The sequence below is a fragment of the Cetorhinus maximus genome, chromosome 34, assembly GCF_964194155.1.
Source record: "Cetorhinus maximus chromosome 34, sCetMax3.hap1.1, whole genome shotgun sequence".
In the NCBI taxonomy this organism is placed as follows: Eukaryota; Metazoa; Chordata; class Chondrichthyes; order Lamniformes; family Cetorhinidae; genus Cetorhinus; species Cetorhinus maximus.
The window spans coordinates 1,399,517-1,424,245 of NC_135912.1; the positions used below are offsets into that span (position 1 = coordinate 1,399,517).

General features: G+C 52.8%; 1 protein-coding gene across 2 annotated transcripts; it reads left to right on the forward strand.

Moving 5' to 3' along the window:
- Window positions 1–1,555: 1,555 nt before the first annotated feature.
- Window positions 1,556–21,917, forward strand: slc16a13 (solute carrier family 16 member 13). 2 transcript variants are annotated; one of them, XM_078533760.1, is made up of 5 exons: window positions 1,556–1,636; window positions 3,370–3,590; window positions 5,619–5,762; window positions 11,538–12,323; window positions 19,705–21,917. In XM_078533760.1, the coding sequence occupies exons 2-5, from the start codon at window positions 3,386–3,388 to the stop codon at window positions 19,836–19,838; spliced, it is 1,269 nt and encodes a 422-aa protein (XP_078389886.1). In that variant the 5' UTR covers window positions 1,556–1,636; window positions 3,370–3,385; the 3' UTR covers window positions 19,839–21,917. The 2 variants fall into 2 exon arrangements, with proteins under 2 accessions (XP_078389886.1, XP_078389885.1); XM_078533759.1 differs by lacking the exon at window positions 19,705–21,917 and adding an exon at window positions 15,960–19,054.
- Window positions 21,918–24,729: the final 2,812 nt, after the last annotated feature.

A 24,729-nucleotide genomic window follows, 5' to 3' on the forward strand; every position in this document is an offset into this window, starting at 1 on the left:
CTCCCTCCTCTCCCCCTTCCCTCCCTCCCTCCTCTCCCCCTTCCCTCCCTCCCTCCTCTCCCCCTTCCCTCCCTCCCTCCTCTCCCCCTTCCCTCCCTCCCTCCTCTCCCCCTTCCCTCCCTCCTCTCCCCCTTCCCTCCCTCCTCTCCCCCTTCCCTCCCTCCTCTCCCCCTTCCCTCCCTCCCTCCTCTCCCCCTTCCCTCCCTCCCTCCTCTCCCCCTTCCCTCCCTCCCTCCTCTCCCCCTTCCCTCCCTCCCTCCTCTCCCCCTTCCCTCCCTCCCTCCTCTCCCCTTCCCTCCCTCCCTCCTCTCCCCCTTCCCTCCCTCCCTCCTCTCCCCCTTCCCTCCCTCCCTCCTCTCCCCCTTCCCTCCCTCCCTCCTCTCCCCCTTCCCTCCCTCCCTCCTCTCCCCCTTCCCTCCCTCCCTCCTCTCCCCCTTCCCTCCCTCCCTCCTCTCCCCCTTCCCTCCCTCCCTCCTCTCCCCCTTCCCTCCCTCCCTCCTCTCCCCCTTCCCTCCCTCCCTCCTCTCCCCCTTCCCTCCCTCCCTCCTCTCCCCCTTCCCTCCCTCCCTCCTCTCCCCCCCTCCTCTCCCCCTTCCCTCCCTCCCTCCTCTCCCCCTTCCCTCCCTCCCTCCTCTCCCCCTTCCCTCCCTCCCTCCTCTCCCCCTTCCCTCCCTCCCTCCCTCCCCCCTCTCCCCTTCCCCCTCCCTCCCTCCTCCTCTCCCCCTTCCCCCTCCCTCCCTCCTCCTCTCCCCCTTCCCCCTCCCTCCCTCCTCCTCTCCCCCTTCCCCCTCCCTCCCTCCTCCTCTCCCCCTTCCCCCTCCCTCCCTCCTCCTCTCCCCCTTCCCCCTCCCTCCCTCCTCCTCTCCCCCTTCCCCCTCCCTCCCTCCTCCTCTCCCCCTTCCCCCTCCCTCCCTCCTCCTCTCCCCCTTCCCCCTCCCTCCCTCCTCCTCTCCCCCTTCCCCCTCCCTCCCTCCTCCTCTCCCCCTTCCCCCTCCCTCCCTCCTCCTCTCCCCCTTCCCCCTCCCTCCCTTCCTCCTCTCCCCCCTCCTTCCCTCCCTCCCTCCCTCCTCCCTCCCTCCTCTCCCCCTTCTCCCCCTTCCCTCCCTCCTCTCCCCCTCCCTCTTGCCTTTCCTCTCCCCCTCATCCCTCTGCCTCCCTTGCTCTCTCTCTCCTTCTCCCTCTGCCTCCCCCCCCACCCCTTCTCCTCTCCCTGCCTGTCTCTGTCTCTGTCTCTGTCTCCGTCTCTCTCTCTCTCTTTAATGAATCAAAGTAACTCCAGAGAAACCTGAGGTGGAAGTGAAGTGGTTTCATTTAACGTTTCTCCCCAGAATAGCCAAGAAAGTCACCGCAGATCTAATCCTTCTTCTCATCGGAATCCGCCTCCCCCCATCCCTCTTTCTCTCTCTCTTTCTCTCCCACACCCCCTCCCTCCTTCAATATTGCTCTTTGGATTTTACTAGATTTGCACTTTTGAATTTCTGAAGCTCGCAGCTTCTTTCTCTCCATCTGCTAAACGCCTGATGTGATTTTTATTTCTCTCCCTGGCCGACTCCAAGGACGTTTCAGGCCATCTTAGCGACTACGGAACCTGGCCCAGGAGCGACGGGCTGATCTGTGAGAGACGGAGAGCGAGCAGGTAAAAGCAGGTGGGTGATCGGGAGGCTGGCATGTAGCGTGGGGGTGGTGGGGTCTGGAATACCAGTGGCAGAGCAACAGGAGCTGGGGATGAGGAACAGAACAGCGTCGGAGGACTGCATATAGGAGACAGCAACGAATAGCTGGGCAAGGTCCCAAGCGGCACCAGGACTTGCCTGTGGCAGGATGTGAGGACCGAGGGTGGTCTTGTCACTTTGCCCTTCACGTGCTAAATATTAATAATCTGTAATCCGGGGACGGGAGACTCATGTGGGGAGACCACAGAAGCTGAGGTTAGAGCAGAGAAGGTTAAGGGAATCGAGGCGTTCGAAATCATGAGGGCGTTTGGACAGAGTCAATAAGGGGAAACTGTTTCTGGTGTCAGGAGGGTCGGTAATCAGAGGGACACAGATTGAAGAGAATCGGGAAAAGAGCCAGGGGCGAGGTGGGGAATGAGGAGAAGGTTTTTTTTTTCACCCAGCGAGTTGTTGTGATCTGGAAGGCGCTGCCTGAAAGGGCGGCGGAAGCAGATTCAATAGGAACTTTCGAAAGGGGAATTGGAAAAATACCTGAAGGGGAAAAATATGCAGGGGTGATGGGGGAGGGGGGGGGAAGCAGAGCAGCGGGAATAATTGGATAGCTCCTTCAGGTACAGGCATGAAGGGCTGAATGGCCTCCTGCGATGCATAACTCTGTGGCCCTGCCGACGATTACTTGAAGGGGTTACTGCTGCTGGACTGATAACACAGCGTCTCTATCTGGGGCCAGCCATAGATGTAACAGTCTCAAGCTGCTGGGACCTTATCTGGTTAGAAACAAGACATACTGTTCTGACTGTGACAGCAGATTATCTGAGTTGCAGAGTTCAGGTCTTGGCTCCCACGGAGGGTGGGTGGGTGGGCTAGGGGTGGGGGGTAAGTCGGCTGGAGTCTCACAGAGTAAGGAGGTACAGGAAACCACATTGATTGGCGAAGTTGGGTCCCGCAGTTTTGGGGGGGGCGCTGATGTGGACGGGACACTATCCTGGGATGGGGATGGGGAGGGGGGGTGGGGTAGTTGCGGGGGGGTTATTACTGACTGAGAATCCACACAGATTCGAAACCCCCTGCTCTCTGGGGAGCTGCATCCCTCCGTCGCACTGGGAGGTCCATCACCCTCAGAAGGTCCCTCCTCTTCCCACTCGCTCTCGCCACACGCGAGGCAAAGCGTGGAACACCCAGAGGAGGGTGGGGTGGGGTGGGGTGGTGGGGTGGGGTGGGGTGGTGGGGTGGGGGGGGGGGGTCGCTCATTTAAGACAGAGATGAGGAGAAGATTTTTTTCTCTCAGAGGGTCAGAAGGAACCTCTTCCTCAGAAGGCGGTGGGAGCAGAGCCTTCGAAGATCTGTAGGGCGGAGCCAGGTAGACCCTCGATTAACAAGGGGGGGAGGTGAAAGGTTATCAGGGACAGGCAGGAAAATGGAGTTGAGGCCACAAATCAGGGCGGCCATGATTTTTTTCGAGGGGCAGGGCAGGCTCGAGGGGCCGAGCGGCCTAACCCCTGCCCCTAATTCATTGGCTGCCGGGGCCGGGAGGGGATGGGGGTCCTGAGATTGTGAAAGGGGCTTTAGAATGTGAGCCCATTTTTTTTTTGTTGTTTAATTTTAGGGTTCCCGTCGTTTAAAGCTACTGTTAAAATTAAGTTGTCACCGAACTCTTGCCCCCTTCCCCCCCCCAACCCCGTTCTGTCTGACACAGGTAAAAGGTCACTGGCATGGCATCCCGGGGCCCTGCCAAGGTACCCGATGGTGGCTGGGGATGGGTGATTGTGCTGGCTGCGTTCCTCATGTCGGCCCTGGTTTTCGGAGTCATCCGCTCCTTTGGCGTGTTCTTCGTGCCGTTCGTGGAATATTTCTCGGAGGTGTCGAGCACCGTGTCGTGGATCACCTCGATGGCTGTGGCGGTGCAGCAGTTTTCCAGTGAGTAACAAAGGCCAGGATGAGTGCCGGATGCCGGGGGCGGTAATCGTGGTGTTTAAACCTCCTTTTGGCCAACAGCATTGTTTTCACAAGCGCTGTGGAGTGTGGAACGCAATTTGTTTAGGGGGACTCACTCAGTGTGTCCCTGCACAGTCACTGTTAATTCAGCAGGGTAAGGATTACACACTGTATACCTGTACAGTCACTGTTAATTCAGCAGGGTAAGGATTACACACTGTATACCTGTACAGTCACTGTTAATTCAGCAGGGTAAGGATTACACACTGTGTAACTGTACAGTCACTGTTAATTCAGCAGGGTAAGGATTACACACTGTATACCTGTACAGTCACTGTTAATTCAGCAGGGTAAGGATTACACACTGTGTAACTGTACAGTCACTGTTAATTCAGCAGGGTAAGGATTATTTACTGTGTAATTGTACAGTCACTGTTAATTCAGCAGGGTAAGGATTACACACTGTATACCTGTACAGTCACTGTTAATTCAGCAGGGTAAGGATTATTTACGGTGTAACTATACAGTCACTGTTAATTCAGCAGGGTAAGGATTACACACTGTATACCTGTACAGTCACTGTTAATTCAGCAGGGTAAGGATTACACACTGTATACCTGTACAGTCATTGTTAATTCAGCAGGGTAAGGATTACACACTGTATACCTGTACAGTCACTGTTAATTCAGCAGGGTAAGGATTATACACTGTGTAACTGTACAGTCATTGTTCATTCAGCAGGGTAAGGATTACACACTGTGTAACTGTACAGTCACTGTTAATTCAGCAGGGTAAGGATTATACACTGTATACCTGCACAGTCATTGTTCATTCAGCAGGGTAAGGATTATACACTGTATACCTGTACAGTCATTGTTCATTCAGCAGGGTAAGGATTACACACTGTATACCTGTACAGTCACTGTTTATCCAGCAGGGTAAGGATCATTCACTGTGTAACTGTACAGTTGCTCTTAATTCAGCAGGGTAAGGATTATACACTGTGTTACTGTACAGTCACTGTTAATTTAGCAGGGTAAGGATTACACACTGTATACCTGTACAGTCATTGTTAATTCAGCAGGGTAAGGATTACACACTGTATACCTGTACAGTCACTGTTAATTCAGCAGGGTAAGGATTATACACTGTGTAACTGTACAGTCACTGTTAATTCAGCAGGGTTAGGGTTATTCATTGTGTAACTGTACAGTCACTGTTAATTCAGCAGGGTTAGGGTTATTCACTGTGTAACTGTACAGTCACTGTTAATTCAGGGTTAGGGTTATTCACTGTGTAACTGTACAGTCACTGTTTATTCAGCAGGGTTAGGGTTATTCATTGTGTAACTGTACAGTCACTGTTAATTCAGCAGGGTTAGGGTTATTCACTGTGTAACTGTACAGTTACTGTTAATTCAGCAGGGTTAGGGTTATTCACTGTGTAACTGTACAGTCACTGTTAATTCAGGGTTAGGGTTATTCACTGTGTAACTGTACAGTCACTGTTAATTCAGGGTTAGGGTTATTCACTGTGTAACTGTATAGTCACTGTTAATTCAGGGTTAGGGTTATTCACTGTGTAACTGTACTGTCACTGTTAATTTAGCAGTATAAGGATTATTCACTGTGTAACTGTACAGAGTCACTGTTTATTCAGCAGGGTAAGGATTACGCACTGTAACTGTACAGTCACTGTTTATTCAGCAGGGTAAGGATTACGCACTGTAACTGTACAGAGTCACTGTTTATTCAGCAGGGTAAGGATTACGCACTGTAACTGTACAGAGTCACTGTTTATTCAGCAGGGTAAGGATTACGCACTGTAACTGTACAGAGTCACTGTTTATTCAGCAGGGTAAGGATTACGCACTGTAACTGTACAGAGTAACTGTTTATTCAGCAGGGTAAGGGCTACTCGTGAATTTGATGATTGAAACATTGATACTGGATTTATGCTGCTGGAGACAGTGAACTGTCTGAGAAATAACTTTTGCCTTTTTTCCTTCAGGTCCCATAGCCAGTGCTCTGAGCAACTATTTTGGAGCTCGCCCTGTGGTGATGTTGGGCGCATTTCTTGCCAGTTTGGGGCTGATGTTTGCATGTTTAGCTACAAACCTGACTCATCTCTACCTGTCTATTGGACTTCTCTCAGGTGAGGTTGGAAGTGGCTGAAGGGTACTAACGGGAAGGTGATTGTGTAAGTGGCATAGATAGGGGGCGATTGGTAGCAGATGTTGTGTGGATAGGCACTTGGCCACTGAGCACTGGCCCATCCTGCTCAGGCGGAAAGATACCACCCAGCGAAGCTTCTGAAACAGTATGGCCTCATAGAAATCGCGGTGCAGAAGGGAGGCCATTCGGCCCATTGTGCTGATGCAAGCTCTTCACTCGGAACTGTCAATGCCTGTCCCATTTCCCTGCCCGTATCCAGAAAGAGTTCTGGTGTGGGCTGGGTGATGAGGCTGCAGTCTCTGTGCCCTGTTGTCCTGTGCCTCTAGGTGAGGGTAAGGTGGGGCCGTGAGTCGTTTCATTTGCAGGACGTTGGCGGCATGGACTGGGCTACTGCCCATCCATCCATAGAGGGGGCATCGAGAGGCAGCCAGCGTTCCCTCTAGACTGTGTGGCCATCCAGAACGCGCAGCGCATCAACAGGGAAAAATTAGAGGGGATATCGTAGACAGCCATATGGTGCGGGACAGGAGTCCTACGTAGTCTAGACCGGGGAGGGCAGTGTGACAGATTTCCTTCCTTAAAGACATTACTGAAGCAGCCCCGACAATCCACAAGCTTAATGCTCGTTTTACAAACACCCATTTGTAATTTCATTTCTCCGTATTTTAAACTGAAGTTAAATTCTCAGATCTGTCACGGAGGTAATATCCTGTGGATTTTTAGTCCAGGGCTCTGAATTATTAGTACCAGTAAAAGAACCACTACTCTGCCATGCCCTTTAATAATGCCTCCATTCCAGCTCCCCCATTGTAACCATGGAGACCCAATTAAGAGTTGATGAACTCTTGGCATTTGTATAGCTCCTGGAATCTGGTAACATGTCTCGAGGTATTTGCAGCACAGAAATGGGCCATTCAGCCCGTCTGCTCTGTGCTGGTGTCAATGTTCCACACAAACCTCCTCCCACCCCCCTCTAATCTCACCCTATCGGCATATCCTTCTACCCCTTTCTCCCTCATGTGGCTCGCCCAGCTTCCCCTTAAACGTCTCTGCACCATTCACCTCAACCACTCCCTGTGGGAGCGAGTTCCACATTCTCCCCCCACCCTCTGGGTAAAGACGTTTCTCCTGAATTCCCCATTGGATGTATCAGTGACGGCCTCATATTTGTGGCCCCTGGTACTGGGTCTCCCCCACAAGTAGAAAAATGTTTGCTACACCTACCCAATCACCATCTTTCTATCGGGTCACCTCTCAGCCTTCCCTTTTCTCAAGGAAAGGGCCTCAGTCTCTTCAATCTTTCCTGACAGTTACAACCTTTCAGGTCTTAAGCCACCCGACCACAAGAACGGCCAACGTTTAGTGACGGTTTATGAAATACTGAAGTGGTGTTGTATTAGGGGCCAGCGGGGATCTGCGAAAGATCACAATGTTTCAGCTCAGCTGCTAAACCTGTAACCCAGAGAGCAGGGAGAATGTGGAACTCGTTACCACAGGGAGTGGTTGAGGTGAACTGTGTAGATACACTTCAGGGGAGGCTGGACGAACCACATGATGGAGAAAAGAACAGAAGGATGAGGGTGAGATGTCGAGGGGGTGGGAGGAGCAGAAAACGTCGGACGAAAATTTAGCGCAGGTTCGAATAAAAAGTTGGTGCTTCCAATACATGGAACTTTTATCCGAAACTTGAGCAATTCTACTTCTGTCACCCTCTCTGCCCTGTTTTATTTTATGATAGGCTAACATTTAAAGACCCCCTGCATTAAATTTTGTCTGGCACGTGTCTGCCCAGTTCGCTGGTCCGCCTTTGTCCTCCTGAAATCTATCACCATCCTCCTCGGTGTTTACTGCATTGCCGAGGTTTATATCATCTGCAAAATGTTGATATTATGCCCTGTCTACCCAAGCCCTGGTCATTAATATATATGAAAAAATAGTTGTCCCAAACCACTGCATACTTGTGTCCAGTCTGCAACACAGCTGCTCCTCACCACTCTCTGTCCCTTAGCCAGTTTTGTATCCTTGCTTCTGCTGCCCCTTTTATTTCATTTTGTTAACCAGGCTACGAAGTGGTCCTTTTTATTAAATGGGGAGGCGATGGCGTAGCGGTATTGTTGCTGGACTAGTAATCCAGAAACTCAGAGTAATGCTCTGGGGACCCAGGTTTGGATCCTGCCCTGGGAGATGGTGGAATTTGAGTTGAACAAAAACCTGGGATTCAAAGTCTGATGATGACCCATGGAACCATTGCCCAATGTTGTTTAAAAACCCCATCTGGTTCACTAATGCCCCTTTAGGGAAAGAAATCCGCCGTCCTTACCTGGTCTGGGCCTACACGCGAATGTGTTTGACTGTTAAATGCCCTCTGAACAAGGGCAATTATGGCTGGGCAATAAATGCCGGTGACCCACATGTCCCACGAATAAAACATTTTAAAAAAGCCTTTTGAAAGTCAATGTGCCCATCGGTTGCGCTACCCTCATCAACCCTCTCTACTACTTCATCAAGCAACAAATCAGTGATAACCATTGCTTATCAACCCTTGTCTTTCCTAGTGAAAATCAGTTTTGTCTCTGTAAGGTTCCCCACTGCCAACATGAAGCCAGCTGGCCTTTAGTTGCTGGTTTGTTCCTTGTTTTCTTTTACGAGCTGGGATATGACATTTACTGTAGTTCTCTGATGCCACCTCTATATCTGAGGAGAATAGAAAGGTTGTGACTGGAGCCCTTACTTTTTCTCTTCATTCCCAAAATTTCTAGAAGCACATTGCATAATAGTTCGAATTTGACAATTCGCCAAGCGCAGTGCAGATCCATTTCTTTCAGTTGTGTATATCAGGTGCCTCCTATATCTGTGACAGGTTACAGTGTATGTTTACATTTCATGTCAAATCGTTCCCTGGTACAAAACAGCCCATGGTGTTTTACATAGGTTCCAGCCCCTCACTGTACAGTGTGGCGGAAATGCCTTAGGCCATTGCCTTCCTCCGCTGAGTCTCACGGCAGCTGCCCCAAGCTTTAGTACGTCCTCCGGTGTGTTTTCCTGCACCTTGGAATGTGCCAGGCTGCAACGCTCGGTTGCCAGCAGCTCTTTGCATCGGAAGGCCAAGTTTCGGGGCGTCTTTCACAGATCTGATGGTCCTCCAGCAGCAGTTGATGTTTGTCTCGGTGTGTGTCCCGTAGAGCACAGAGTCCTGCGTCGCTGAGCTGCTCGAGATGAACCTCGGCAAAAAACCACTGCATCCCTTTTTCCAAACCTGCTTACTTCCCACAGAAAACTCCAGACGCATCCTACCCAGACGAGGGGATTTTCTTTTCAGCGTTGCCAACTTTTAAGTACCTACCCTTAACCCTGTCCAATTTCTCTACCACCTCCCACTTCACTGAGTCCTTGCAGCATCCTCTTTCCCAAAGGCAAGTTCACAGTTCACAATGTTCAGCACTGTTCACGACTCCTCAGATACTGAAGCTGTCCACGTCCAAATGCAGCGAGACCTGGACAATATCCAGGCTTGGGCTGACAAGTGGCAAGTAACATTCGCGCCACACAAGTGCCAGACAATGACCATCTCCAACAAGAGAGAATCCAACCATCGCCCCTTGATGTTCAATGGCATTACCATCACTGAATCCCCCACTATCAATGTCCTGGGGGTTACCATTGACCAGAAAATGTACTGGACTAGCCATATAAATACTGTGGCTACAGGAGCAGGTCAGGGGCTAGGAATCGTGTGATGAGTAACTCACCTCCGGACTCCCCAAAGCCTGCCCACCATCTACAAGGCACAAGACAGGAGTGTGATGAAATACTCCCTACTTGCCTGGATGAGTGCAGCTCCCACAACACTCAAGAATCTTGATACCGTCCAGGACAAAGCAGCCGGCTTGATTGGCACCCCATCCACAAACATTCACTCCCTCCACCACTGACGCACAGTAGCAGCAGAGTGTACCATCTACAAGATGCACTGCAGGAATTCACCAAGGCTCCTTAGACAGCACCTTCCAAACCCATGACCACTACCATCTAGAAGGACAAGGGCAGCAGACACATGGGAACACCACCACCTGGAAGTTCCCCTCCAAATCACTCACCATCCTGACTTGGAAATATATCGGCCGTTCCTTCACTGTCGCCGGGTCAAAATCCTGGAACTCCCTCCCTAACAGCACTGTGGGTGTACCTACACCACATGGACTGCAGCGGCTCAAGAAGGCAGCTCACCACCACCTTCACAAGGGGCAACTAGGGATGGGCAATAAATGCTGGCCCAGCCAGCGAAGCCCACATCCCATGAATGAATAAAAAAAAGGTACTCATTCAGCGCCATGCTTTCAAGCTCCACAAGGAGATTTCCTCTATGTTCCCCGATCAATCCAACTCAACCCTTCATTCTCCTGTCCCACCCCCTCAAACAGCTTCTATTTCACCACATTTCTATTTCTGTTCTGAAGAGTCACACGGACTCGAAACGTTAACTCTGTCTTCCTCTCCGCAGATGCTGTCAGACCTGCTGAGTTTTTCCAGCAAATTTTGTTTCTCCTTCATTTGACTATCCTTTTACTCTTAACAGGGTTAGCGTTCTTTCTACGGTATAGCTCCTAATCTTTGCTGAGAAACTCTCCTTTCCTCTCGCTTCCTCTTTCAGTTCTCCTCTGTACTTTCCGTATTTACTTTATATAATATCGTTCACAGCATCCAGGCATCTCAAGGCTGTTTGCGGACACATAATTGCTTTTTAAATGTTGTAATGGGGGAAAGGCTTCAGCCAATATGCAGCCAAACAGCAATGACATAACGCCCAGATAATGTTTTTAATACACTGATGGATTAATATTAGTCAGCACCCCAGGGGAAATTTTTCTTGTCTCTTAAATTAGTGCTGTGAGATCTTTCCCACCCACAGTGGGGAGACGGTGGTAACGTCACGGGGCTAGTAACCCAGGGGCCCAGGTCAATGCCCTGGGGACATAGGCTCAAATCCCACCACGGCAGCTGGTGGAATTTAAAGCTAGTCTCATGGTGACTATCATCGATTGTTGTAAAAAAAACCCGCCTGGTTCACTAATGTCCTTTTAAGAGAAGGAAATGCTGCAGTTTCTGGAGTGGAATATCCACTGAGTGATGGTTCAGCATCTGTAACCTCTTCCAGTCCCAACAACCCTCCCTATCTCTGTAACCTCCTCCAGCCCCTACACCCCTCCCTATCTCTGTAACCTCCTCCAGTCCCAACAACCCTCCCTATCTCTGTAACCTCCTCCAGCCCCTACAACCCTCCCTATCTCTGTAACCTCCTCCAGCCCCAACAACCCTCCCTATCTCTGTAACCTCCTCCAGCCCCTACAACCCTCCCTATCTCTGTAACCTCCTCCAGCCCCTACAAGCCTCCCTATCTCCAATTTTAATCCCTCCACCATGGAGAAGTGCAGGGTGGGAAGATGAGGAGGGGCTGGGGCTGCGCCTTCCGCTGCCTGGGTTCCCGAGCTCTGGAATTCCCTCCTTACCCTTCCCTACCCCTCCCGACCTCACTTTCCTCCTTGAAGACATTACCTCAAAGCCCACCTCTTTGACCAAGCCTTTTGGTCACCTGACCTAATACCTCCTTGTGTGACCCGATATCGCACTTGATTTTATAAAAGCTGCTGCGCAGCCCCTGGGGACGTTTCATTATGTGAAAAGGTGCTGCACAAATGTAAGCTGTTGTTGTTGAACTGTCCGCTTGTACACCTTGTCTCCTCCTGTTGTTTGGCAGGGTTTGGCTGGGCGTTAGTCTTCACCCCGTCGGTTGCTGCTGTCAGTCGGTACTTCAACAAGAGACGGACTCTGGCAATGGGGATGGCGTTCACTGGGGTCGGCATTGGCTCCTTTGTGTTCTCCCCTCTCTTCCAGTACCTGATCGATGAGTACACGTGGAGAGGGGCGCTGCTGATCATCGCGGGACTGATGTTCAACCTCATGGTCTGCGGCGCGCTGATCCGACCCCTGACCCTGAAGGAGGACCTGGTGTGCGCGGCGGAACCCGCCGGGGACCCGGCCTGTTGCCGTGGCGCCGGGGGCATGATCTTCGACCTGCTGGACCTGACCCTGCTCCAGCACTGGCCCTTCCTGACCTTGGTGCTGTCCATCACCTTGATCAACACCGGCTACTTTGTGCCTTACGTCCACTTTGTGGCCCACGCCCGCTCCATTGGCTTCGACGAATACGAGGCCGCGTTCCTGATGTCGGTGGCCGGGGTGATGGACCTGATCGGCCGCCTCCTGTCCGGCTGGTTCTCCGACCTGCGCAGAATGCGCCTGGTGCACATCCTGATACTGTGGACCCTGCTGACGGGCCTCAGTCTCATCGCCATCCCCTTCGGCCGCACCTACCCCGTGCTGATGTCCGTCAACGTGGCTTATGGCTTCTGCGCAGGCGCCTTGACCCCCGTGGTGTTCTCCTTGCTGCCCGAAATCGTCGGGATCGGGAGGATTTACGGAGCGTTGGGGCTGCTGCAGATGCTGGAGAGCGTAGGTGGACTGGTGGGCGCACCCATATCAGGTAAAACAAAAACTGCCCCTCTCTCCCCCCTCCCACGGTTCTGCATTTCCTGAGGCGCGAGGTACAGGAGTTTTGTCTGGTCAGGATACTAAAGGTTACAGGGCCAGATAGTTGGAGCCAGGATACAGATCAGCCACGATGTTGTGGAATAGCGGAACAGGCTGGAGGGGCTGAATGGCCTCCTCCTGTGGCTGAGTCTCCTGGTGAATAGGTGCTGCATCCTTCCCTGCAGGGCCAGTACCTCCCTCCTGAGGTGTGGGGCCTGGAACCGAGCCCAGTTACTCCTGACAGTGTCTGACTGAGGCTCTGTACAACTGAAGTGTCACTTCTTCCCCCCCCCCCGGCCCCCTCCATATAAAAGCCCACATCCCTTTAGCCTTTATAGTTGTTTTGTTCACTCACTTTATAAGATCTGTGTGGGCGGGCTGCCAAACCTCCTCGATCCTCTAGAATTTCTTGCCTCTCACCGTTTTTAAAAAACAAATACTCTCAAAGGCCTACATAGCGCCTCCCACAGCTTCCCACAAACAGCAGTGACCAGAAATTGTGGTGGACCTTGAAGGATAAATATTGGCCAGGACATCGGGAAGACCTCCCGCTCTCTACCCCCCCCACCCCGCCCCACCCCTGCATCCCGTTGTGGCTGTGGGATGTGCTGCACCCGCTCGAGAGAGCAGGACAGGGCCTCAGTTTACAGCCTCCTCTGACAGATAACACCCCTGACAGTGCAGCACCCCCTCAGTACTGCCCGCGCAGTGTCAGCTGAGATTATGTACCTCGGGTCTCAGTGAGACTTAGTTGAAGGGTCAGTCACGAGGGGGGCATAAGTTCAAGGTGAGGGGCAGGAGGTTTAGGGGGGGGATGTGAGGAAAAACTTTTTTTTACCCAGAGGGTGGTGAGGGTCTGGAATGCGCTGCCTGGGAGGGAGGTGGGTTAGCCTCACATCCTTTAAAAAGCACCTGGGTGAGCACTGGGCACGTCATAACATTCAAGGCTATGGGGCCAAGTGCTGGTAAATGGGATTAGGGAGGTAGGTCAGGTGTTTCTCATGTGTCGGTGCAGACTCGATGGGCCGAAGGGCCTCTTCTGCACTGTGTGATTCTGCGAGACTTGAACCCATGACCTTCTGACTCCGAGGGCGAGCATGCCACCCGCTGAGCCATGGCTGGCACTGAGAGACTGGTAGCTGAACCTCTTTGTCTCTGTAACAAAAACAGAATTACCTGGAAAAACTCAGCAGGTCTGGCAGCATCGGCGGAGAAGAAACGAGTCGACGTTTCGAGTCCTCACGACCCTTCAACAGAACTGAGTATAGTTAGGAGAGGGGTGAAATATAAGCTGGTTTAAGGTGGGGGGCAGGGCGGGGGGAGAGAAGTTGAGGGTGGGGTGGTTGTGGGGACAAGCAAGCAGTGATAGGAGCAGATAATCAAAATATGTCACAGACAAAAGGATCAAAGAGGTGTTGAAGGTGGTGATATTATCTAAGAGAATGTGCTAATTAAGAATGGATGGCAGGACACACAAGGTACAGCTCTAGTGGGGGTGGGGTGGAAAGACTGACCAGGTATTAGTTGTAGATTTAAAAATAATGGAAATAGGTGGGAAAAGAAAAATCTATATAAATTATTGAAAAAAACAAAAGGGGGGGGGGAAGAAACGGGGTGGGGATGGGGGGAGGGAGTTTAAGATCTAAAGTTGTTGAATTCAATATTCAGCCCGGAAGGCTGTAAAGTGCCTAGTCGGAAGATGAGGTGCTGTTCCTCCAGTTTGCGTTGGGCTTCACTGGAACAATGCAGCAAGCCAAGGACAGACATGTGGGCAAGAGAGCAGGGTGGAGTGTTAAAATGGCAAGCGACAGGGAGGTTTGGGTCTTTCTTGCGGACAGACCGCAGGTGTTCTGCAAAGCGGTCACCCAGTTTGCGTTTGGTCTCTCCAATGTAGAGGAGACCGCATTGGGAGCAACGAATGCAGTAGACTAAGTTAGGGGAAATGCAAGTGAAATGCTGCTTCACTTGAAAGGAGTGTTTGGGCCCTTGGACGGTGAGGAGAGAGGAAGTGAAGGGGCAGGTGTTACATCTTCTGCGTGGGCATGGGGAGGTGCCATAGGTGGGGGTTGAGGAGTAGGGGGTGATGGAGGAGTGGACCAGGGTGTCCTGGAGGGAACGATCTCTACGGAATGCCGCCGGGGGGGGTGAAGGGAAGATGTGTTTGGTGGTGGCATCATGCTGGAGTTGGCGGAGGATGATCCTTTGAATGCGGAGGCTGGTGGGGTGATAAGTGAGGACAAGGGGGACCCTATCATGTTTCTGGGAGGGAGGAGAAGGCGTGAGGGCGGATGCGCGGGAGATGGGCCGGACACGGTTGAGGGCCCTGTCAACCACCGTGGGTGGAAAACCTCGGTTAAGGAAGAAGGAGGACATGTCAGGGGAAATGTTTTTGAAGGTAGCGTCATCAGAACAGATGCGACGGAGGCGAAGGAACTGAGAGAATGGGATGGAGTCCTTACAGGAGGCGGGGTGTGAGGAGCTGTAGTCGAGGTAGCTCTGGGAGTTGGTAGGCTTGTAATGGATATTGGTGGACAGTCTATCATCAGAAATTGAGACAGAGTGGTCAAGGAAGGGAAGGGAAGTGTCAGAGATGGACCATGTGAAAATGATGGAGGGGTGGAGATTGGAAGCAAAATTAATAAATTTTTCCAGGTCCCGACGAGAGCATGAAGCAATCATCGATGTACCGGAGAAAGAGTTGTGGGAGGGGGCCGGAGTAGGACTGGAACAAGGAATGTTCCACATACCCCATAAAGAGACAGGCATAGCTGGGGCCCATGCGGGTACCCATAGCCACACCTTTTATTTGGAGGAAGTGAGAGGAGTTAAAGGAGAAATTGTTCAGTGTGAGAACAAGTTCAGCCAGACGGAGGAGAGTAGTGGTGGATGGGGATTGTTCGGGCCTCTGTTCAAGGAAGAAGCTAAGGGCCCTCAGACCATCCTGGTGGGGGATGGAGGTGTAGAGGGATTGGACGTCCATGGTGAAGAGGAGGCGGTTGGGGCCAGGGAACTGGAAATTGTTGATGTGACCTAAGGTGTCAGAGGAATCATGGATGTAGGTGGGAAGGGACTGGACAAGGGGAGAGAGAAGGGAGTCAAGATAGCGAGAAATGAGTTCCGTGGGGCAGGAACAGGCTGACACGATCGGTCTGCCGGGACAGTCCTGTTTGTGGATTTTGGGTAGGAGGTAGAAGCGGGCCGTCCGAGGTTGGGCGACTATCAGGTTGGAAGCTGTGGAAGGAAGATCTCCAGAGGAGATGAGGTCAGTGACAGTCCTGGAAACAATGGCTTGATGTTCAGTGGTGGGGTCGTGGTCCAGGGGGAGGTAGGAGGAAGTGTCTGTGAGTTGACGCTCAGCCTCCGCGAGGTCGAGGTCAGTGCGCCAGACAACAACAGTACCACCCTTGTCAGCGGGTTTGATGACAATGTTGGGGTTGAACCTGAGAGAACGGAGTGCAGCAAGTTCAGAGAGAGACAGGTTAGATTAGACAGATCTTTGTTTCTGTGTTGACTGGTCGCAGCCTTTTTTTCGAGCTGCTGTTTGAGGCCGACATGTGCTGACCTAACCTTGCGCCCTCTTCTCTTCCAGGCTGGCTGCGCGATGCGACCGGGAATTACACGGCTTCCTTTGTGGTGGCCGGAATCTTCCTCCTTCTTGGCAGCCTGGTTCTCTTTGCCCTCCCCGGTGCCTTGTCCTGTTCCTGTCTCCCGCCTGCCAGGCAGCCCCGGAGGGAGGAGGAGGAAGAGGAGGAGGAGGAGGAGGAGGAGGAGGGGGAGGAGCGCAGGCCCATGTCTGTCCCTAATGGGTCGGGGCTGCAGGCGCTGTGCCTTCCGACTGAGCCCAGCAGCGCAGCCTCGATAAACGCAGACGTGGTCTGAGCCCAGGTGGGACCTGCTAACGCTGGGAGTGGACATTGACCCTTAAACCCAGCTCTCTCTCCAACTCCAGTTAAGAACGGAGGGAGTATCGACACCACTGGGTCAGCCAGTGGATTGGAGATGAGACTGAAATTGGCAGCAAACAGAGTCTATATTTAAACGCAGCCTCTGTGAATTACAGCAAGCAGATGCTCATGACTGAAACTACAGCAAAGTCCCCCCCACCCCGATTAAAAGCAGGATAATGTCCCCAGGAAAAGGCAGTAGGTGGAGAATAGTTACATGATCCAAATCACAGGCGTTAAATCAATCACTTCCAATAGTGTGGCCTCCAGGCCTGATTGACAGAGGCATTAGCCAATCATCTCCATTAGGCCAAGACTTGTGCCATGGCAGCCAGTTAAAAATGACCAACTCTTCCTCCCTCGCTCTCTTCTCTCCCACCTCCCCCTTAGCTCAGTTCATTAAAGGCACCAGTTGACGCTGACCATCACGGTTTCTGGTTCTGATCCCAGTCTGTTCACTGCTGATCTTTGGCAACAGTCAACCTCAGCGCCCCTCAGTTGGGGTGAAGCGGGTGTGGGAGGCGAAGAAAAGAACCACCTGCCCAGTGACCCAGCACTCCCCCCGCCCCCACAGCCCGGCCCCCCCCTCTCCGCTAGACAGCCTGTGTGCGCGTATGGGCTGTGGGGAGAAGGTGAGAACGGGTGTGGCGGTTGCTGTTGTGGAATAGCCTATTGCCGCTCGCCTTTGGCGGGTTCAGTGTGAGTGGATGTGATGCCCGGGGGGGTGGGCAGGGACCTCCCATGTGAGGAAGGGGTGAAAATGGAGGTGGGTGGTGAGGGCCGGGGTGCGGGTGAAGCTCCCTGCAGCAGCGGGGAGGGCTTTACAACTGTCCTGCCCAGCTTGGGGCTGCCTCTGGAGCAGACATACCCCACGTGGTCACTGATGCCAGTAACTGGGACCCCTCAAAGTGGGGGTTTTGTGGGACTGTTGCAATGGGAGTGGAAACGGGAGACCCCCGCAGCCCGGGTGTGCTCCCTTCTCGAGGTCCATTTTGTTTTGGACAGCTCGCGGTACAGCCCAGCCCTATTGCCCAGAAGACCCCCAAGTTCCACCCCTTCCCGCACATGGACCCCCCCTCCCTCCTCAACACAGCCCACACTATGGGAGAGGAGCAGCAGCCCTTGAGGCAGCGAAGTTTGTAGGGTGTCTTTGAGCCGTGTGATAAAGCAACCGCCTCTCTCCCCCCGCTCCCCTACAAGACTGGGCCCTGTTGCCTCTCTGCCTATAAAGAAGCTGCAACTCAGCCACAATCTTTTCCCACCTCCATGGCCGCAAACCCAGAGGAGCAGAATGAGCCAGCCCATTATCACTAAGCACCAGCGCCCCCCCGCCATCCAGCCCCAAGCTCTCCAGAGGCTCCAGAACGAAGGTGATAATCGATGCTGCCGACGTTAGGAAATCTAACGCCCAGAACCCCACCAACTGCTAGAATCATTGCGGAACTGAGAAATAGCTGGGATTCAGTCATGATGCAATTCCCTCCTTCCATTTTCATTTTCTCTCTTTCTTTATTTCTTTGACATTGTCACCCGCTGGTTTGCGCGACCCGATGAAATGTGAATTTGGGGCATCTGGAGAGGGTGGAATGGCCGGAGTTGGAGGTCTATCTGATTGGATGTCCAGTCAGTATTCCAGTTCTCACTGCCTCTGGTCCCTCTCTCTCTCTCCCAGACTTGTGCCAGTTTTGTGCCTTGGGAGCCGGGTTGAACTGTAACTAGGGGAGGGGGCGCGAGTGGGAGACGACGCTAATTTGGGAAGGGGGTCTCCCGATGGCTCCCTCCGTGCAATCTCTCAGGAACCCCACGCTCCCGACCTCTCCCGAAAAGCCTTGTTGCCCATTTGTTGCTGCATCTTAACCGAAACTGAGAATGTGAAAACAATAATAAAAAACAATTTTTAAAAAAAGGATATGTAAGTTCTCTGGTCTTTGTTAAAACGAGGCTGCTGGCAGCTGAGGGAGCTCTAGGCCCCTATCCCTGGGTGGGTCTGGGTTAGTTTAACTAGGCCGGAACGCTACCATTGACCCTGGGATACAGGGACTATGGGAAGATGGAGCACAGCTGCTCCTGGGTGTGTGGCTGCCGGGTGAGGATAGGACGGGCTGGGTTTTCTCATGTTGAGACAATTAGCCTGTCTGCACTCACTGAATGGGCCCACACATTGAAGAGGTGCGAGAGAGGAGCTGAACCCCTGAAGATGAGATACAGACCAGCCACAAACAAATCGAACAGCACAACAGGCATGGTGGGAGGGGCAGTGCCCAGGGTGTGCCACACGGGAGGGGCAGTGCCCAGGGTGTGCCACACGGGAGGGGCAGTGCCCAGGGTGTGCCACACGGGAGGGGCAGTGCCCAGGGTGTGCCACACGGGAGGGGCAGTGCCCAGGGTGTGCCACACGGGAGGGGCAGTGCCCAGGGTGTGCCACACGGGAGGGGCAGTGCCCAGGGTGTGCCACACGGGAGGGGCAGTGCCCAGGGTGTGCCACACGGGAGGGGCAGTGCCCAGGGTGTGCCACACGGGAGGGGCAGTGCCCAGGGTGTGCCACACGGGAGGGGCAGTGCCCAGGGTGTGCCACACGGGAGGGGCAGTGCCCAGGGTGTGCCACACGGGAGGGGCAGTGCCCAGGGTGTGCCACACGGGAGGGGCAGTGCCCAGGGTGTGCCACACGGGAGGGGCAGTGCCCAGGGTGTGCCACACGGGAGGGGCAGTGCCCAGGGCATGCTGCAGTGTTGCAGGTGCTGTTCTATGCTGCATCCGCCCGAGAGAGCAGGGCAGGGCCTCAGTTTACAGCCTCATCTGACAGATGACACCCCTGACAGTGCAGCACCCCCTCAGTACTGCCCGCGCAGCGTCAGCTGAGATTCTGTATCACGGGTCTCGGTGAGACTTAGTTGAAGGGTCAGTCACGGGGGGACACAAGTTCAAGGTGAGGGACAGGAGGTTTAGGGGGGGATGTGAGGAAATACTTTTTTTTTTACCCAGAGGGTGGTGAGGGTCTGGAATGCGCTGCCTGGGAGGGTGGTGGAGGCGGGTTAGCCTCACATCCTTTAAAAAGTACCTGGATGAGTACTGGGCACGTCATAACATTCAAGGCTATGGGGCCAAGTGCTGGTAAATGGGGTTAGGGAGGTAGGTCAGGTGTTTTTCTCACGTGTCGGTGCATACTCGATGGGCCGAAGGGCCTCTTCTGCACCGTGTGACTCCGCGAGACCTGAACCCACGACCTTCTGACTCCGAGGGCGAGCGTGCCACCCGCTGAGCCATGGCTGACACTGAGAGACTGGCAGCTGAACCTCTTTGTCTCTGTGTTGACTGGTCCCAGCCTTTTTTTCGAGCTGCTGTTTGAGGCCGACATGTGCTGACCTAACCTTGCGCCCTCTTCTCTTCCAGGCTGGCTGCGCGATGCGACCGGGAATTACACGGCTTCCTTTGTGGTGGCCGGAACCTTCCTCCTCCTTGGCAGCCTGGTTCTCTTTGCCCTCCCCGGTGCCTTGTCCTGTTCCTGTCTCCCGCCTACCAGGTAGCCCCGGAGGGAGGGGGAGGGGGAGGAGGAGGAAGAGGAAGAGGAGGAGGAGGAGGAGGAGGAGGGGGAGGAGCGCAGGCCCATGTCTGTCCCTAATGGGTCGGGGCTGCAGGCGCTGTGCCTTCCGACCGAGCCCAGCAGCGCAGCCTCGATAAACGCAGACGTGGTCTGAGCCCAGGTGGGACCTGCTAACGCTGGGAGTGGACATTGACCCTTAAACCCAGCTCTCCCTCCAACTCCAGTTAAGAACGGAGGGAGTATCGACACCACTGGGTCAGCCAGTGGATTGGAGATGAGACTGAAATTGGCAGCAAACAGAGTCTATATTTAAACGCAGCCTCTGTGAATTACAGCAAGCAGATGCTCATGACTGAAACTACAGCAAAGTCCCCCCCACCCCCATTAAAAGCAGGATAATGTTCCCAGGAAAAGGCAGTAGGTGATCCAAATCCCATGCGTAAAATCAATCACTTCCAATAGTGTGGCCTCCAGGCCTGATTGACAGAGGCATTAGCCAATCATCTCCATGAGGCCAGGACTTGTGCCATGGCAGCCAGTTAAAAATGACCAACTCTTCCTCCCTCGCTCTCTTCTCTCCCACCCCCCACTTAGCTCAGTTCATTAAAGGCACCAGTTGACGCTGACCATCACGGTTTCTGGTTCTGATCCCAGTCTGTTCACTGTTTGCTGATCTTTGGCAACAGTCAACCTCAGCTGGGGTGAAGCGGGTGAGGGAGGCGAAGGAAAGAACCACCTTTTGCCGAATACCTTAAACCTGTGTCTGTTCGTTCTTGATCCTCCAACCAGTGGGAGCGGTTTCTGCCTGTCCACCTCTGTCCAGACCCCTCATAATTTGGAATACCTCGATCAAACCTCATGTTGATTAACATGAGAAAAAGAGTTTCTTGACATGAGTCCAGTATTAATCTGTTTGTCCAGTTTGACCCGAGGCCCCTGATTGCAGCTAATTTTCAGTTCAAGTTGAAAGGAGAGGGAAGGATTATTAAAGATCGGAGCTCTGGGAATGCTGCTGCCTCCTCCCCTCATGCTCCAAAATGTCCTAGCACACACTTGCGAATGCAGAAAGGGCTGCTTTTCTGCTCTGCTTGGTCTTGTGTAGGTTGGGGTAAGAGAGTCCGATTATGCCCTGATGACTCTGCGTCTAAGTGTTTTGGATAATCACTCTGGCGGGATGTTTTACTGTGTTGAAGGCGTCATATAAATGCAAGGTGTTGTTGGATGGTCTGCATCCTCAGGAGAGGATGGGGGTTGGGGAAGTTCATAACCCGTCAGCCTTGATAGTTTTCAGAATTCCTAACTGACCTTGTGTCCAACTGCTGACAGCAAACCACATTTATTTTGGACATTTGCCTCTTCATTGATTTACTCCCACGCAAACAATTGACACAAAGGGTTGTTGTTGGGAGTAATTCTTGAGAAATGGCTTCCCAGAACGCTCACTCACGGTATTTATTTCCTGCACTGGTGGTTTCCTGTATAAAGGATTTCTCTTCAGATGTAGCTGGAAACTGCTTACAGATCAGCAGATTTCGGGATTGGACGTCACTGTCGAATACAGCCAAGCAGATAAACGGCCTATCCTGTTTGTTAGGTGCACAACAGCTCACACCAACTCTCCCAAGTTGTACCTGTTGCATCAGGCGACACTGAGGAGCCCAACTTGTCTCCTGAGGCTGTTGAATCACACTTAGGAATGGGTCCCACACACACACTGACTCTCACTGGGGTACGGGTCCCACACACACTGACTCTCACTGGGGTACGGGTCCCACACACACTGACTCTCACTGGGGTACGGTTCCCACACACACTGACTCTCACTGGGGTACGGGTCCCACACACACTGACTCTCACTGGGGTACGGGTCCCACACACTGACTCTCACTGGGGTACGGGTCCCACACACACTGACTCTCACTGGGGTACGGGTCCCACACACACTGACTCTCACTGGGGTACGGGTCCCACACACTGACTCTCACTGGGGTACGGGTCCCACACACACTGACTCTCACTGGGGTATCGGTCCCACACACACACTGACTCTCACTGGGGTACGGGTCCCACACACACTGACTCTCACTGGGGTACGGGTTCCACACACACTGACTCTCACTGGGGTACGGGTCCCACACACACTGACTCTCACTGGGGTAAAGTCCCACACCCACTGACTCTCACTGGGGTACGGGTCCCACACACACTGACCCTCACTGGGGTACGGGTTCCACACACTGACTCTCACTGGGGTACGGGTGCCACACACACTGACTCTCACTGGGGTATGGGTCCCGCACACACAGACTCTCACTGGGGTAAAGTCCCACACACACTGACACTCACTGGGGTACAGGTCCGACACACACACTCTCTCACTGGGATACGGGACCCACACACACTGACTCTCACTGGGGTACGGGTCCCACACACACTGACTCACACTGGGGTACGGGTCCCACACACACTGACTCTCACTGGGGTACGGGTTCCACACACACTGACTCTCACTGGGGTGCGGGTTCCACAGAAGCAGAGAATTGAAAGGCTTGAGTGAAACAGAAGGATTGTGTGACTGGGAGGGAAGGATACAAGAGGCCCACTGACATGTTTAGAGCATAAGGAAGGTGGATGTGGGTGGGCTGCTTGGTCTAAGAGGGCAATTGATTCCAGAAAAAGGCAATGTCCGGAACGGACACCAGAACTTGCACCAGATTTGACAAAGCTTCCTTCTGTGTTATGTGACTATGACACCGCACTAGTTCTGTGGGATCTTTAGCATATCTACTTGGTGTACCAGAGCAGGCTTTGCTTTTCTGTTTCATCAGATAAGATCACTTGTGACAATGCAGCATTCCTTCAGTATCAGTGAACTCCCAGATGGGAGGGTGAAACCCACAGGTTTTGACCTTGAGATCAGAGTGCTAATCAAACTGAGTGACACTGACACAGAGTAAGTAGTGTCCGCTGTAGCAGTGTGTTTGTAGGACCGCCCGTTTATATAGATAACGGTTTAAGTGATAAAACACTGCAGATTGGAAAGTGCAAAGGTGCTTTTTGAATGATAAGATTGCTTACTGATTTACCCAGTGAAAATTCATGTTTTTTTAAAAATAAAATCTTTCCTTGGAACTTAACAGAGGCGGCTATCAGTCTGTCTTAGAACCAGTGTCTCATTCCCAGGACAGGTACAGCACGGGGTTAGATACAGAGTAAAGCTCCCTCTACACTGTCCCCATCAAACACTCCCAGGACAGGTACAGCACGGGGTTAGATACAGAGTAAAGCTCCCTCTACACTGTCCCCATCAAACACTCCCAGGACAGGTACAGCACTGAGTTAGATACAGAGTAAAGCTCCCTCTACACTGTCCCCATCAAACACTCCCAGGACAGGTACAGCACGGAGTTAGATACAGAGTAAAGCTCCCTCTACACTGTCCCCATCAAACACTCCCAGGACAGGTACAGCACGGGGTTAGATACAGAGTAAAGCTCCCTCTACACTGTCCCCATCAAACACTCCCAGGACAGGTACAGCACGGGGTTAGATACAGAGTAAAGCTCCCTCTACACTGTCCCCAACAAACTCTCCCAGGACAGGTTCAGCACGGGGTTAGATACAGAGTAAAGCTCCCTCTACACTGTCCCCATCAAACACTCCCAGGACAGGTACAGCACGGGGTTAGATACAGAGTAAAGCTCCCTCTACACCGTCCCCATCAAACACTCCCTGGACAGGTACAGCACGGGGTTAGATACAGAGTAAAGCTCCCTCTACACTGTCCCCAACAAACTCTCCCAGGACAGGTTCAGCACGGGGTTAGATACAGAGTAAAGCTCCCTCTACACTGTCCCCATCAAACACTCCCAGGACAGGTACAGCACGGGGTTAGATACAGAGTAAAGCTCCCTCTACACCGTCCCCATCAAACACTCCCTGGACAGGTACAGCACGGGGTTAGATACAGAGTAAAGCTCCTTCTACACTGTCCCCAACAAACTCTCCCAGGACAGGTACAGCACGGGGTTAGAAACAGAGTAAAGCTCCCTCTACACCGTCCCCATCAAACACTCCCTGGACAGGTACAGCACGGGGTTAGATACAGAGTAAAGCTCCTTCTACACTGTCCCCATCAAACACTCCCAGGACAGGTACAGCATGGGGTTAGATACAGAGTAAAGCTCCCTCTACACTGTCCCCATCAAACACTCCCAGGACAGGTACAGCACGGGGTTAGATACAGAGTAAAGCTCCCTCTACACTGTCTCCATCAAACACTCCCAGGACAGGTACAGCAAGGGGTTAGATACAGAGTAAAGCTCCCTCTACACCGTCCCCATCAAACACTCCCAGGACAGGTACAGCACGGGGTTAGATACAGAGTAAAGCTCCCTCTACACTGTCCCCATCAAACACTCCCAGGACAGGTACAGCACGGGGTTAGATACAGAGTAAAGCTCCCTCTACACTGTCCCCATCAAACACTCCCAGGACAGGTACAGCACGGAGTCAGATACAGAGTAAATCTTCCCCTACACTGTCCCCATCAAACACTCTCAGGACAGGTACAGCACAGGGTAAGATACAGAGTAAAGCTCCCTCTACACTGTCCCCATCAAACACTCCCTGGACAGGTACAGCACGGGGTTAGATACAGAGTAAAGCTCCTTCTACACTGTCCCCATCAAACACTCCCAGGACAGGTACAGCACGGGGTTAGATACAGAGTAAAGCTCCTTCTACACTGTCCCCATCAAACACTCCCAGGACAGGTACAGCACGGGGTTAGATACAGAGTAAAGCTCCCTCTACACTGTCTCCATCAAACACTCCCAGGACAGGTACAGCAAGGGGTTAGATACAGAGTAAAG

What these genes read in the sequence shown, in the direction of transcription:
- slc16a13 (XM_078533759.1), top strand. Translation starts at nt 3,386, where the DNA reads ATGGCATCCCGGGGCCCTGCCAAGGTACCCGATGGTGGCTGGGGATGG. An exon ending in GGCGGTGCAGCAGTTTTCCA is followed by an intron (nt 3,591 to 5,618) that starts GTGAGTAACAAA and finishes TTTTTCCTTCAG; the next exon opens with GTCCCATAGCCAGTGCTCTG. An exon ending in GGTGGGCGCACCCATATCAG is followed by an intron (nt 12,324 to 15,959) that starts GTAAAACAAAAA and finishes CTTCTCTTCCAG; the next exon opens with GCTGGCTGCGCGATGCGACC.